The sequence below is a fragment of the Agelaius tricolor genome, unplaced genomic scaffold (genome assembly GCF_023055355.1).
Source record: "Agelaius tricolor isolate 1412-34295 unplaced genomic scaffold, bAgeTri1.0.p SCAF_26, whole genome shotgun sequence".
Taxonomy (NCBI): domain Eukaryota; kingdom Metazoa; phylum Chordata; class Aves; order Passeriformes; family Icteridae; genus Agelaius; species Agelaius tricolor.
Genome location: NW_027269286.1, coordinates 6,863,913 through 6,880,419, shown reverse-complemented (window position 1 = coordinate 6,880,419; position 16,507 = coordinate 6,863,913). Strand labels below are relative to the sequence as shown.

At 39.8% G+C, this 16,507-nt stretch overlaps 1 protein-coding gene across 7 annotated transcripts in view; it reads right to left on the bottom strand.

Moving 5' to 3' along the window:
- ENOX1 (ecto-NOX disulfide-thiol exchanger 1) overlaps window positions 1-16,507 on the bottom strand; it is a 356,085-nt gene that overhangs the window by 19,152 nt on the left and 320,426 nt on the right. For all 7 annotated transcript variants that reach the window (XM_071448309.1, XM_071448308.1, XM_071448303.1 and 4 more), the window contains 2 exons: window positions 8,874-8,981; window positions 4,166-4,222 (listed from right to left, as the gene is read on the bottom strand). In XM_071448309.1, the coding sequence (XP_071304410.1) occupies window positions 4,166-4,222; window positions 8,874-8,981 (165 nt within the window). The remainder of the gene's footprint in view (window positions 1-4,165; window positions 4,223-8,873; window positions 8,982-16,507) is intronic.

Sequence of the window (16,507 nt, the reverse complement as noted above, 5' to 3'; positions counted from 1 at the left end):
TCACCGTCAGTGTAGCATAAAGTGAGCAATACAGTGATATATCCCTCCTCCTCAGAGTCAGGGATCATCTGGAAACTGCTTCAAAAGCAAATACAAAAGACAAAACTTAAAGGAAGAATCAACATTAAATGTGAGATGCTTGGTTCAACTCAAGAAATGCTCTGACAACAGCTTCAAGCATTCAAATGGAAAAATGCATCTCTACTTAATATTATTGATTTTTTGTCTGGAGAAAAACCCACAGAACATTGTGTCCAAGCTGTGGGAGATGCTAACTGAAGGCAGACAGGTGAATGAGGTCAAAGTCGGTACTTTGTTCGAACAACAAAACTCAAACAGAACAAAAAGCTGGTCAAAAAACCCCTTGTGGTGAAGTCAGTTTCACTCTCTGAAATATTTTAATTTTATTACATCTTCATGGTAATGAGGTAACCCTTAAAGTCTTTTGGCAAAATTCTAACTTTTTAGCCTAATGGGAATTTCTTTAGTGACTTCAACAATGTCAGGAACTTTGCCATGAAATTGCAATCAGAATTCAAAATGCTTCAGCGATCATTAACCATGTCATGCTTTGGTCTAAATATGGCAAACTGATAATCTTGATTACAATTTTACAGCACTTTTACAAAGGGTAGAAGTTATTCACAGCTGCCATCTAAGGAAGGCAGATGGCTGACAAAAGAGAGCAACAAACTCCTGAAAGTTTAAAGTAGAAGGATACCATGGATGTTAACCTTCTGACCTCCAAACCAGGAATGTATTCACTATATTTGCATGCAGTGCCATATCTTTACTGAATTCAGCAACGAGCAAAAGAAGATCTTTGATCAGAACACAAAATTAATTTATGTACTAGAGGCTTCACAGAAAGCCACTGAACTTTTGGGAAGAATAGGAGAATAAATTGTCTTTGTAGAGTTAGTCATGAAACATGTGATTAGCATTTTCAGTTTGCAAAATAATCTCTACTCAAGCAGAGCTCCCAAGCAAGACTATTTTTTTCATGTTGGGAATATTCAGGTCCCAAGAGTCTGGGAACATCCTTGAAGAGGATTATATCTGAAATTATGATTGTCCATTGGTCATTATTTTCACTTCAGTTAAGACAGAGATGTGAATGAAATACCATTATATGCAGCAATGAAGAGGAAATGAAAAGGGGGTCAGATTAGAAGCAAGGACTGATCTCTTCCAAAGCACGGGACTGATGCAAGTGAGCACTCAATGACAGCACTTCTGGCAGTGCTGGCTGTTGAAGTCTCTGTTAACACCCAGCCAGAATCTTGAGCTTTGTGTACTGCCTAAGCCTGACATTTGGCCTTTCCTGACACAGAGCATAGCTGGGAAATGTCAACAGCCAGAACAAATATTACTGCATGTACCTGGCAAATCACTCATGAAACACCCTTATGACTCTGTAGAGAGCCTTGTAAGTTGGTTTTGCTTTCTGGAAATAACAGATGTACTGGCAATACACTAAAATTTTGGTCTACCCTACCCCCTCAGACTTTTGTGTGAACTGACATGCAGGGAATGTGACATTGCAATTGCTCCAGCCTCTTAGTCAACTTAGTTAATTTTTCTGTGAAAACAAGAGAAAAAAAGTAAAGGTCATTTTGTAGGTTGGGCACCTACAAATTACTTCAGGAAGGAAGTTTTTTCTTTTTCCAAAGGTGTCCAGATCCTTGTCTCCCTTTCAGGATGGTCTCACATAATAAGTATGTAGAAGACCAGGACAGGTCTAAGTATATATATATATTTTCATCTGTATCTGCTTTTGCTAAGAAGAATATTTCCATGTTTTATTTTAAATAACATCATTTTCTAATGTAAAAGATTATGCAGACTAGTGCAATAAGGAGAAATCCTGAGTGAAGAAAGTAATCTTTAAGGTTACAGTATGGGCTTTCTTGATGTGTATGCACTGTGCCTAAAGTTTCTTCTGTCCTTTCTAGGAGCCTGATTTTCTGCAAAGTAATCTAAATATGCCACAGTCTGAAGATAAGATTGTGTGTTCAGTGTACAGGAATACGTTGCCATTTTTCCTTACCAACACCTCTCACTATTACTCGGCATGTAGAGGTATTTAATTTGTTGAATTCAACCTGTCATCTGTAACAAATATGCCCTAATCCAATTATATGCATCACAGTTCACTAAGAACCACGTAGGAGCCACCAAGCCTTCTCCTCTTTGATCATCCCTGATTTGCACAGTGGCCAGGGGCAAAACCCATGGAGTCTGCTGAGAATATATGTGGAGACAACCTGCAAGGCACAACACCTGAGTGCTACATATTTGATATAAATGACAGTTGTTTAAAAGGCACTTCAGCTTCCATTTTACAAAGTTCATTATCATAGCACATGTTTTAACATCAGTTCTTTCCCTCTATTTCTCTCTTTTCATTTATACTGTTGTGTTTTTTCTGATTTCACGGTGGTATTATTGTTGAATACATGGCTGCAACTGTGACTCGATAATTGTAACTATCTGGTTTCCCTCTTTGCCATTAATCTAGGTATTGACTTCTTTTCTTAAGAGTCATATATTGCTATGAGATCAGCAGGGGAAAAGCTCATGGAAAAGGGGCAGAAAATACAGTTTCTATCCTATGGAAAATTCAGGCATTTGAGAGCTTGTACAATTACAAACTGGATTAAAATATTACATTTTGAAAAATTTACTATTGACCAAAGATTCTGAAATATTTTGTTTTAGATATCTGGGAATTGTGCACCAAAACACTCTCTTTACACAACTGAAATGTTTCCTTTTAATGCTATTTAAACCTCTATATTATATAAATATAAAACTTTCAAGCACTTGTGTTTATGCAGTTACATATGAGCCAAAATGGTACAGCTTGAAGCTTTCAGGTAATTTCCCTTTAAAACATTTCAATACCGCAAAACATTGTTTCATCTACATTTTTGGTGAGGAAGCAAGTTCTTTTAGAGAGTTTATAAGACTTACATGTAGCTATTCCTTCAGGATTTCCTTTGGGAAACCTGCAATCAGCTATTTATTGTACAACGACCATTTTTTAGCTAGCATATGTGAGTATATCAAGATCATCATTGGATTAATGTATTTTTGGTTTGCAAACAGAATCTTTCAAAGGGGCAATGGGATGCTGTGCAGACAGACTGCAGCTGCAGATTTGTTGGAGCTATCAGACAATATTGAATGTCTCCTGTCCAAACGCTGAGAGCTACGAGGCTCTATCGACTTCACTGCGGAAATGGATCACAATGAATGAGATTTAGGAAAGGATTTAAAAAAAGAGGACAACATTTCCTTATCAAAAAAGCAGTTCACAAAACTTGAGCCTTCCATTCAGGTTTAAAATAAAACTGTTTTCCTGATTGAGCCATTAGACAACACATGGACTAAAGTAGATGTTAAAATATGTTAGTGTTTAAACTGTTGCTAGTTCACTTGGCCAGGAGGAAGATATCATATATAATTGGTTGTAATATTCATATGTTTATGACAAAGACAGCACAGTTTGGATGACAAACATAGCAGGAAACTTTTCCTTTTTTTTTCTCTTCCCCCCTTATGGAAATTGCTGTTTTGATGGCAATCATTAAGGAAATAATAGAAGCAATTTTTTTTTGGCAGCAGGTTTTTAAAAACACAACCTTAAGAGTCCTTTAATGTTATTGGACTAAATAATGATTCAGTGAATTAATTTAGTCCTCTTGCAAAAATTAACTGTTTCAAAATTATACACATATACAAACCACCTCACTCAGAACTGAAATACAGCCAGGCTTGCCCAGCTGCAAGGTGGCAGCCACAGAGACAAATGGTGTAACTTTGTAGCTTGACTAATCCTGGACAGGACACTAAGGAAAAGCATTTCTTTTGCAGTCGTTTCCATGGTATCTTTAACACCCACATTCAGCAAGTAGGACACTGGTTGTTAAAGTCTCATCCAAATAAATCCTACAAAGTAAATTGCATGGAACCCAATTTATCTACCTTGAATGAAGTTTGCTGGGATTTGAACCTGTGGCTTCAAGAAAAAAAAAACCCCAGACACTTCAAACTTGATGTGCAAATCATTCAGCCATTCTATCAGCTTTAAGACATACACAGTAAATTTGAGACCATATACATACATGTACTAAATCTACACACAAACAGATGTACCTACATTTGCTTGAGATTCATCATGCCCATTGATTTCTGCTAATTCCTTGGCACTTTTTAACTGCAAAGAGTGAAAAAAAAAAACAAAACAGAACAAAACAAGCACATTATTTCAGTATTTCACACAGTTATCTTTGATTTATTTGAAGGAGTGTTTTATAAAGCTTCCAATGAGAAAAACAGATGGAGCATATAATTCTAATGAGTTTTTGCTCAAACCATTTTGAAACCAACATACTTAAGGCTTGATAGGTTGGCAAAAAAAGAAAAATAATAGAACTGGGTCATTATTTTTTAAATAATAAGATTAGAAAGTAGTTTCAAGGCATAAAAGGTACACAGATTTCTCTCTCAAGAATAATAAACAATTTAATTTCCCACTGTTGTTGCTATTAATTTAAACTTTACAATATCTGCAAGTTGCCACTAGCTAAATAGTGTTTTGCCAATGATTACTTTTGCATTATATATTTTGAGGTAAGATGCCAAAGTGCTACTATACATTGTCTTCCTGACAATGTACCTAAGTAACTGACATGGCTCCTGGGTATGATGGAAAAGGAGGGGAAGTGAAGAACAGCTCTTTTATTTAACCAGTGGCAGGAAGAACCGAGGGGACACTGCAAATATATGACCTGAACAAAAACTTTTTTTTCCCCTCCTGAATTAGCTTTTAGGGGAAAATCCAGGATTACACTGGGAATTGTAAAGATCACTCTCAGGAGATTTAAGGAAAGTCCTAGCTCACATCTTGAGCCACAGTGAAATATGCTGTCATTCATCCTGTGATTGAGCAAACAGAGCAAAGAGGAGACACCGCAGCTCTCCTGAGCCTGTAAGCCACAGAGGTTTGTACGCTTAAATGAAACTCATAGAATCATTTGCTCTTTAGCTTAAGCTCTGAAAAGACATGCTTTTATTGTAATTTAATTCATAATAGATATCGTGTGGAGGAGGGGGATGGAGGGAGAGGAGATGGATGGGGAACAATAAACACAACTTTCCTCTGAACTCCTTCTTTTTTGCCAAAGAAACTGGGTTTGATGTAACTGTTGATTCTACAGCTCTGGCTCTGATTTGCAACAGTTCTAAAATCCTAATGAAACAGAACACTAATATGTATTGATTAGTGTCTGACTCAGAAGTGTTGGTGGACTACAATCCTAGGGGTTTGGTTACCTCGACCATATTTTTGCTATGTGGCAAAAACAGCTGAACTGAGTGTGATTCAGCTCCCAGCTGTTCAGTTTCCAGTCTGACACTTAGGGTAAGCAGGCCATGGTCTGTTTGTACCTTATGCAGGGCTGTGAACTGCACCAGTTCAGGAACTGCTGCTCAAGCCACTAAACCAGTCCTCATGAAGAGGGAAGAGGGCAACACTTCCTGATAAAGTAGTACAAAGGATATCTGGGGACTGCAAAATCATCAGGTCTCCTGGTTCAATTCACTGAAGCTCATCTTTCAAAAGCCTCAAGAAGTCTGAAATTTATACTGACAGCAGGGTGGTGCATTTCCAATGAATGCTACATGTTTTCCCTACTCTGATAAAATAACCACCCTGTGAAATCACTCCACTGTGAGGATAGCTGGTAGGAATGAGCTGAGATGGCTGCTTCCAGACAAGCACCAGAATGAAGTATTTATGGACCGCAGTTTAACCGGAAGAGCTGTTTCCTGATTATGCCAATTCTTCATTATAGAAATTCACACATTATAAGCAGTCCTGTTGGGTTCAGCTGAGTTACTCATCTGAATATGAGGTCAGGAGAGCATGCTTAGTTTTGTAAAACTGTTCTGCATGCTGATGAAAGTGTCCTGAGTGCTCAAGGAATGCAGTTCAGTCCTTACACTATAAACCCTGTCTAGGTTTATAAAATGCCATCACCCCTTGGTGACTGTGGCTACCTGGCAAAGTGCTCTTCTGGTGATATGCCACATCCCCATCAGCCCCACGTGGGTTTGATGGGAGACTGGGCTCAGCCTGCAGCCCACTTTTTTCATGCAGGCTTTTGCCCTGCCAAGGCTTCCCTCCATTATCACCCTGGCACTAATTCTTCAGTTGATATAATGCAGAGAGGATGCCTGAGCCTCTCCATCTCTTTTATTGCACACTTTTATATGCTCTGAAAAGGATGCCAGAGCTTAGGCAAGAAGCTGCTTGCATCCCTGCCAAAACTAGGACCTCTGCAGTGGAGATAATGGTGGAAAACTTAAGGGTAGAAAGTGTGCAGCTGCATTCCCATCGGTTAAAGGGGTGAAGTCCCTTTTTGTACAATATATTTTTTTCTAAATTATTATTTAAATTATATTCTTCTCTCACATGTTAAATAGAGAAATGCTGGAATAGGAAGCTTAGAAAAATGTACAATATTGGAAAAACAGGACTTGCCTTGCCCCCTACACTGACTCCAGGGTAAATCAGGGGCAAGTGTGATGTTAGCAGTGGACAGTGTGCTGAGGAAACACACAGAGCTAGTGCCAGCAACAACCAGGAGCCTGCCTGGAAGGAGAAGGGGTGAGGAATCAGAAGTATCTGATAATCTAATGCTGTGGTGGGGTAGACCTGACTCAAACCAGAGGGCATGAATCCCTCAGACAATCAGAGCTGAAGGGCATATGCCAGATGTGATTCAGAAGCCTTCTGACTACAGCAATGCAATATGGTGCACCAGCAAGTGGGACTTCTCCCAGCAGGACATCCCAGCCTGGATGTGGCTGGGAGCATGGAGCAGCCATGCTTGGATGGAGCTGCACCCGCCCTGTACACATGCCCTGAGTGAGGCAGGGCAGGATCCCTGTGCCAACTTGGGATGAAAAGGCAATTTTTAGCAAACTTATCACAAAACCAAGCCATAAAGTCAAGGCAGGAGTTCTGTGCTATTTATTTTTGAAAGAAATGCTCTATTTACTTGGCTTGGCTGCATGATTTTCAATACCCATTGTGGATAAAACACACAGATAAGCTTGGTGCTTGTAAAGGAAAGCTGTGAGTCTTGGCAAGTGGGGGTCATTACTGCAAAGGCTTCTGCTGTTCTGGAAACTTTTGGAACTCGTTCAGGGTTCTTGGAGGAGCACACTGGCTGCCTAGCACTCTTCAGGAATTCTGGCTACTTACAGTCTTGGCCTCAGGCGCGTTTCAGAGCTAATTCTCAAGAGAAATGCAGATCTAGCCTGCCTTTCTTCCAGCTACTGTTTCGCCTGTCTGCCTAGCATGAGTGCACATTTGATTCGCAATTAGCAGCAGTCTGCAGAGATTCAGCAGTCTGCCCTGGTGGTCCCTACTGGGCCTCACATTGCAAGATCTTCCTATATGTTTTTGCAGCATATAATTGCTACAAAGACATAAAATAACTTCGTGCAATTTTTGTTTTTCTTTTTTATTTTTAAAGCACTTTAAAATGCTATACCTTGAAAGTCATGTGAAAATGGAAATGAGATCCAATTAACTCAAGAGACCTGGTGGAATCTGTGTTTATAAAGATTCTGTCATTACCAAATCCATTCTTCCTCATGGCATTTTCTGTATTACAGTCTTGCCTCACCTTTCATTTAGGTTATCTCTGTGACCATAACTACAAAGAACATAAAAGCTTCCAGAATCTAAATTATTACTTTGTAGAGTACATTTGTCATCAGATATGTTCAAAAATAAATGTTAAATGTGGAACAATGTCCTAGCTTTCATAATGAATATTAAAAAATCAGAAATAAACATAATTTACTTTTCCTAATGTGTACATCAAATGTATACATCAGTCTGCAGACATATTCCGACATACATGAAAAATCTTGAACATTAGAATCGTCAGCATTTTGAATCTCTGCCACTTAAGCAATTCAGATTCCCCCAGACCTTAAACTGCAAATACTTAACCAAGCCATCAAATATTTTAGCTGAAAGTTTATATAGAAAGGGTTAAAAAAAGGTCTGAAAACAGAGACTGTGCCTCTGCTGCACAGGTGGGGATTTTCAATTTCAGTGCGTCCAAGCCACATGTTTTCTACAGAAAACACATAATTGTGCACACTGTGCTTGCACAAAAGGACTGTTTCTTCTCTAGATTTACAGGTTTAGGGCCAGCCTTGCTTTTTGCTGTGTAGCTATCCATCTTACCATCCTTATAAAACAATACTGTCAAATATACTTCTCTGCATCATAGTACACCTTAGTATCAAAGAAGGTGGGATAATCAGATTTACAGAGTTTTGATTCTCACTGGTTAAATAAGTGCATTGATAACTACTTTTTTAAGGCCATTATGATAATGCTACTGTAAGTTTTTTATATACTCATACTTGTATGAACTACACAGGAGATGCCAAAATGTTTTTTTCAATACTATTCTTGAAAGGAAGAGCTGTTTTGGCTCAGCTATATTTAACTCCCCCAACATTTTTTTAAATTCAGAGCAAAACCACTTATCACTGATATCTATGTAGAATACATAAGAGGAAATACTACTCAAGACATGAAATCCAATATTGGATAGTATTAAGTAAGGGTCCATTTTCACTCTATTATCTGAAACTGTTAGCCTAATCAGAGCAGACAGACAGGACATATAAGGTTAGGTCTTGCTCACAACATATTCTGTGGTCAGACTCCTACAGATTTTGGAGATGAAGCCATGAGACTTTCAGAGCTAATGGTTTTGCCTTCCTTCCCCTTAGCATGCCTAAGCCAGCACATTTCTCCTGCCAAAATCACTCACCTGTTCCTGCAGGACTTTAAGCATTGCTTGTGTATGCGTTTGCTCTTCCTTTGCTTGCTCCAGTTCAGACTTTTTGTTATTTAATTCTTCCTGTATGCTCAGCAATTGCTGCACAAACAAAAGAAGTTTCTGGTTAGCCTCGTCTGGATCCAAAGCAGTTTAAAATCCCCAGTTTGACAAATCCTCATTTCAAACAATGTTTTGCAGTCTGCTCCTACATTTATTATTGTTGCATAATCTGCTGTGTCTAAATGGACCAGAGGTAAATTGTTTTCATCTGCATCTCCTTCTGCGGCAGTGCACCACGAGTAATGCATCTGTTAATGTGCATTAAGCTATTTGTTACATTAAAGCAGAAACTCCTGGTACAGTATGTCACCCACAGAGTGACTGTCACATTCGTCTGAACCAAAATCTTATTTGTAGAAGTATATGTGCTGGTTTTAATAAGACTGGGGTAAACACTATGGTACATAAATAATTTAAAAGCACAGCCCTTTAATATAATTAGTCATTGGCCCACAGCCATTTTCATTCTATGCAAAGCAATATTCTGGAAAGCTTTCAGACTGACTTGCCAAGAAGACAAAAGCTTTCCCTTTTTTAATTTTTTTTTTTTTGTCTTGTGCTACAATATTTATTAGATCAGGAAGACTGATGCCCTATAATCAATATATCAGCCAGGGAGACTGCTGATCTACTGTCAAAACAAAAAGCTATGACCAAAATCTATTTTTATGAAGAGAATTCTGAGATGAAGGAGCACATTTGAAAGCCCACATGCCCTGGTCTCGGCTAGCTTTAGATTCTGCATAGATTTATTGTGACTGTCAGGAACAGGTCAGTAGATTTAATTCTGAAATACTTATATGTTTTTGCATTGATTTTTGAAGAATGTTAGACAATGATGAAGAGCAAGAGCAGACAAACAGGTTAAGAAAAGAGTTTATGTGCTTTCTCTCAGTGAATAAGAAAGGAAACTATGATTTTCTGGGGCAACATATTGCTTGTTAGCACACTCCATCTAAAGGAGTAATTGAACTACTAATTGCTTTACTAACATGCATTACTGATTTAACCATGTACCTACATCTAAAGCTTAGTTTATGGTTGTGCTTAGGGCTGGTGGCTGACTCAAACTGATGATGCAGGTGTTCAGCCTCCTGGTAAGTTACAGACAGCAAACCTAGAAAAAAAGTCTTGGCCTTGTTCCACTGCACTGGAGTCCCAGGCATCAAAGGACATGGTGTCAGCATTGTTTTCAGAGTGACTTGGAAACAGATGACATTTCAGGGACTGGTGGAGTTATTGGTAGTGTGTTTCTGTTGTAAGTGAACATCAGTATGATGGATTAATTCAGCCACTGAAGTAAAAATACACGTGGGTATATGTCTGATTATATCTCGCACACTCTACAGTCCAGCGGAGTTGGTTAGCTTTTTGATGGATCATGCCGCCTGGACTGCTCCCTGGGAGCCTTCAAGAGACATTCTGGTATGTGTTTTCACTCTATCACAGCACAAGACCATTTTGAATCTCAAGATATTTCCATGAAATAAATAGGTCTCTTCCACTGAGGCTCATACCCAATCAGCTTTTGTGTGGGAAACTCTGCTTTGGCATTTCTCCAACAGGGATGTGTTCACCTTGCCTGTTGGGTACTACTTCCCACATTTCCAGAAGATAAACTGGATTTGTGTGCACTGCCATAGGTCACATGCTGATATCCATGCAGAAGGGACCATCTAGTCACCCCATGTAAACTCATAACATACCTGTAAGGGTCACCTAGGATAGCTCTAGCTGACGCCTGCAATTTAGAGAGAATGGACTCTAGTCCTCAGGAGAGAAGCAGAGAACAAGAGACCAGAAAGATGCCATGAGCCCTCTCAATGGTCACTAGCTGAAGCACTGTGATAAGCAGACTGTCACCTACCTAATAGCAGCTGGTGAGATTTCCTCTCCTTTGCAGCTGCAACCTGTTTGACCTCACACACCTGAACATATCATGAGAAAGGAATCTTTGCCCTTATTTCAGAATCTTCTCTGAGCAGTTATGTCTCACCAGTGTGGCCAGACTCCATCTTGGTTGAGAGAATTTTACTCCAGCTTCTGGGAAAAGCCCTACAGGCCATCCTTTTGAACAACATAAAATCACATCTGGAAGATCCCAAGTGAGTTTTCATTTCATCCTGCTCCTGAATAATCTTTCACTAGTGAACAACTGTTACAAAGAGGAAACCAAGATTGACTCTTGGGTTGAACTCGTTTACACAACTGAACTTAAACCTCCTTTTCTCTCCCACCTACCCCCTCTCCATGCTTCTTCCATGGACACATTTCACTTATTGCGGATCAGGTCACAAACTTCCACTGTTTTGTTTTCCCATCTCCCACTGTCATCTCCCACTGTGATTTAGTCTATTAAATATCTCTTCTTTTGACCCTGACTTTTCCTGTTTTGTGTTTAAGGCAATTTTTCCAAAACTGTCTGAGCATGGGAGGAATTGGTGTGGAAGACACTGAGGGCATGAGAGAGAGAGAGAGGGAGATGTGATGTTCTGCATCTTTGTACTTGGCTCTGGACCAGTGACGAACAGGAATCCCAGGAAAATATCCAACATTCTCAGTTTCCCTGGGGTAAAAGAGCATGCATTCTATTTGGAGTATGAACTACAAAGCGCTTGATATGAGATAAAACCTTCTAGCAATCTTAGTGGTTAAAATGTCAACTATTGAAGGTTTACTGTGTGTGCATAGGCTCCAAAGACAGTAATTGTGTCCTATTTTCACAGGGGTGGAAAGCAGAGTGACTAAGATATCCTATTCCCATTCATACATAAGGTTTTTCATTCACAGGACTGGGACGTTCCCATTCAACCTCCAGAGATGTCAAAATTTTTTAAAATTTGGAGCCATCCCTTGGGGGTTTAACTTTCTTTTTCTCTCCCTCATATTTATCTCTAAAAGCTGCAGAATCTGCTAATTTTGCATAGGTCGGGTTTGCATATTTCTTTTTCCTGAGTGGTTGATGCTGCAACCAAGAAGTTGTAACAAGGAGTTTTACCTGCCAAACAGCATATTTTTCTCCTTTAGTCTCATTTTGGAAAATAAAGAAATAAATGTGACTGAAAAAAATATCAGCCTAAGACAGATGAACAGCTGGAAAAATTTCACCACAAACACGTGATGTTTGGCAAAGTTAGAAGCAAATGGGGAAAGGATCTTACACTGGCAGAAATGAGACAAGTTTCATAACAGGGACTGCTGATACGCCTGCTTATAAACTGACAGGTTTTCCATAAAGATTATAATGAATGATGCCAACATGTAGGTATTAATTATTCAGAATTACTTTGTTTTTCATACATAAATCTACTTATTAAAAATTGATCCTATAGATATTTCTTTTGCCCTTCAAATTTCTTGCAACTATATACCACAATCAATCAAAATAAAAAAATATCCTTGGTTTCAATAATTATGCTGTCTGATACTGTTCCACCTTCTTTGCCATCTCACACAGCCTTTCTGCTAGAGTTTCCCTGTGTAGGAAACCCACCTACTACACTGATGGTCACCACAGCTATACAAGTGTCTGTTCTTTCAATCTTGTCTCACATCTCTGGCCATTCCCTTTAAGCCCTGATGCTCCTAGCTTTGTGACACAGCATTCAGACAGAGGTTACCCAGTTTTATCAGGCAAAGAACTGATTTCATGGCTGTACAGCCAGGAAATAACTGGCTCATATTTCTGTTCTATTCCATGTCCCCAGTGTGCAATTCTTTGGGTCTGCATGTTATGGACGTGTCTTTTCCCTGAACCAAAATGCAAGTGTCAGGAAGCAGAAAAGCACATCACAGAGCTCATCAGAGCTCTGATGATCCTGAAGAGAGACACCTGCAGAGCTCCACCAGTAGCAGCCTGGAAGCTCAGCTGGTCTACGTGCAACCAAAAGCGTTTGTCTCCATGGCTGCCAGCTTGACCCAAGGAGATGGAGCTGTGTAGTGCAGTAGGACCAGAGCAGACTGGCAGACATCACTAATATCCTCTTACTGGTATTTCCAGAGAGGAGATGGGAAAGCCAGAAAGAATTAACATCCTGGTTGCCTGTCCAGAGATCAATCAATGCATTTTAGACCCCCTCAAAAAACACAAGACATTGCTTCCAGTGGCAATTCTGGAACTGGTCTGCATAGAAATGGTAGATATCACTATTCTTTCTTTAGTGAGGACCAAATCCTCCCTGTACATAATAAACAGGTAGCTAATTTCAAGATGTGAGGTGAAAGAGGGTGTGTGTTTTATTTTGATTTTTTTCCCCACATTCCCACTCCAATGCTGAATCTCTGCCAGAGACAGTTCAGTACCACCCATATTGCATAGATCTCAAAAGCACAGACAGAAAATTACCATCTTAAACCAATCTTCACAGCTTCTGAAACATTAAATATAGATAACATTATTGAAGCCAGCTGAATTACTCAGGCTGTGTACAATGCAGTGCCAGTGTGGCCAAGAATGCTAACAACTGAGCAGCACACACTGCCTCAGAATATATGAGGAGTCCTAAAGGGAAAGTAATAGCTTGCTGCTGTGTATCACTGTGCAGCCATGAAATACTCCTTCTCTTTCCTCTCCTTCTCCTTGCCCACAGTTCTTCATTGCTCCCCAAAAGGCAGTGTGGATTTGAATATAAGATATGGACATACCTAGAAGTGTGGCTGCATCCCAAGCCTAGTTGGACAGACAAGGATCCCATAAGGAAAGCATGATTTCCAGCATGAAGCCAACAACTTTTCATGCAAAGAAAAAGGAGGCAGATCAGAAGCGACCACAGGGCCTGAGGCTGTACTTAGGATGCTGTAAGGCTGACAGAATAATGAAAAAGGAAAACCAGCATTTGACACAAGTTTAGCAGTTATACTGCTGAATGGTCCTGGCCCTGCTATTTTGTTTATGATCTTCTCTACAGCTGCTTGAAATGAAGTATGAAAAGGTTACAAAGATCTTAAAGAAAGGGCAGTAAGGAGGAGCAGACAAAAGAACACCTTTGGGGTGGGACTGCTGATGTCGATCACAGGTTGTGCAGGCAGTTTCAGCAAACCCAGCCTGTTCAGCCACAGGAAGGAGGCAGACTCTCCCATTTATGGAGTAGATGCAGAATATCCAGAGATCATCTCTGCTAAAGGTCTCTGAAATCAGTGTATGAAACAGGGATGCTCTTACTTACACAGTTTAACTGAGCCAACTCAGTTGAATGGTCATCTTCAACACCCAGTGAACTCATGCAAACTGGATTCTCCTGCTCATATAATGTGTAGGAGAAACATACACACATCACTCTCCATTTATTATCTATAGCAAATATATCCCGATACAAGAAAAATAGATTCATTAAGTGCCTAAAAAGAAGGTGGAACTTAGGTGTCTCAAATAGGCAGGCTGTATCCCAATCAATGCTACTTTTTTTCAGTCCAAAAGAAACCAAAGCATAGATGTAAAACAGTAACCCTTGAAGCAGAACTCACTTGTGCAAAATACTTGCCCCAAAACTACACAAGAATCAAAGATCTGAAAAGTATGAAACCACAACCATTCAAATGACTGCAGAGTTCACCTAAAAATTAAAGCACTCACTTATGATAGCAATTTCTGATGTTTTATTATATTTTTCCTTTTTCCCCAAGTAAAACCTTGTTCCATCTTTTCTAAGTTCATCTTATATAAAGAAAAAGAAGTTAAGAGTTTGCCAAATGGAAAATGAGAAAAATCGCAAGGAAATAAATGTTTTGATATTCTTAGAAGCTGTTAACAAATACAGAGGGGAAGGATGGTAAATGTTTCCTTTCAGAATCTTCCTAAGGTAGGAGGAAAAGAAAAAAATGAATTAAAATGAAATCAACCATTTGCAAAATAAAAATACAAATCCCTCTTCTAGTACTCCCATGGCCTGTCTGGAAGAGTGTCTTTCTCTTTTTGCAAGACAGACAAGATTTCATATCACAAATGGCCAGCACATGGCAGGCTTGAATAATGAGAAAGTGACTTCCCAGCTGAGCAAATATGCATTAGTAACAAGACGCTGATGAGGCCTGACAAATCACCAAGGAAACAGGAGAATGTGAAAGACAAGTCAAAGAAGCTTTAGAAATGAGCCCTCAAGGAAGTTAGCCATGTTGCAGCAAGGCATTATTAAAATAAAGAGTATGGCTGTGGGTTTGGGCTTTTTAAGGGATTAAAAAGAACCACAGTGTAATAGTGCAATGTTTCCCATCCCTGCCAGCTCTCAGGGACTGGCTGTGTCCCTGGCTGTACGGATGGCATTATTTGGATGGAAAATAGGGTTTCCTCTTTCAGTGATGAAAGAGGGCTAGTAAAGAGGTGCACGTAGATGAATAGCCCAGCTCCTGCTTGATGGGCATTCACCTGCACAGTGAGTTTCCCTGGCTCTCTGGCCAGAGGCAAAGACCATGCTGAACATGTTTGCTCTGCAGGTTAACCACCTCAGAGAGGGCCGAGGAGCTGGACACACACCTGATGGGGAAATGCGTGTGGTGGCACTAAAGAACAAATCAGTCCAGCTGCTTCCTTAGGGAGGTGATACCATGCTTCCTTTCCCCTGCCATTAGACAGACTCCAGAGGTCCTGCTGCAGCTCTACAGTGCTCAGAGTAGTTGCAGGCATGTATTCTAAGAAATAATGCAAAAGACAGATGGACACAGACACACTGAAACTAACTAGAGGGAGGTTACGGAGGTGGTGGTTTTCTTGAGTAAGGGTTGAGAACAAATAGACAGCAAGAAACTTTTTTTTTTTTTATTACACAGAAGGAAAATATTCCATGTGAGGGTAGCCAACCACTTGAGCAAGGCCTCAGAGAAGCTGTGAAGTCTCCATCCTTGGGGGTACTGAGACCATAGCTGGACAAGGTCCTGAACAAAACAGATGACTCCAGAAATGCCCCTGTTTTGAGGAAAGGTGTACCTGACCTTCAGATGTACCTTCTGACTTCAGTTTTTATAGGATTCTAGAGAAGAACTGATAGATATCAGAGAAGTAGCTCTCAATTTCTTTTTTTTTTTTTTTGTGAGGCTTCGCAATTCAGCCACACCAGCTACAAGAGGCATGTTAAGGGCTGGGCAGCAGAGGAAAGGAGAGCATGGGTGATGTAATGAACAGTTTAAGAGACAGTCTACAGCTTTCCTCTGCCAAGTAATTTTCAAGTATACCTCTTACTCATCAAGAAAGACAAGTTGCCCTCAGTCAGCTATAGACTTTTGCAGCAAATGAAGAAAAGACCAAGTCCTTAGGGACGTTACAGAATGAATCCTTCATCTCAGAATTTAAATATATTAATAAGAACTTAGCTCTATAGCATCAAGGATCCCTCTCTGGGATCTGGGTTTCACAGCAAATTACACAAGGTCCTTTATTTTGGTGGTGGCCTGTGAAGGGGAGAAGCCTGACAAAAGCTCAGTGTACCTCATCTATAAAGCTCCCTTCTTTCTTTGCTAAATGAGGTGATTGAGATATCACATAGCCCTGACTTTACTGACAGCAGGTGAATAGATCCTGATCCTGATCAAAGGAAGAGGGCTGATCCCAATGAGTATCATGTTCCCACTGCCCC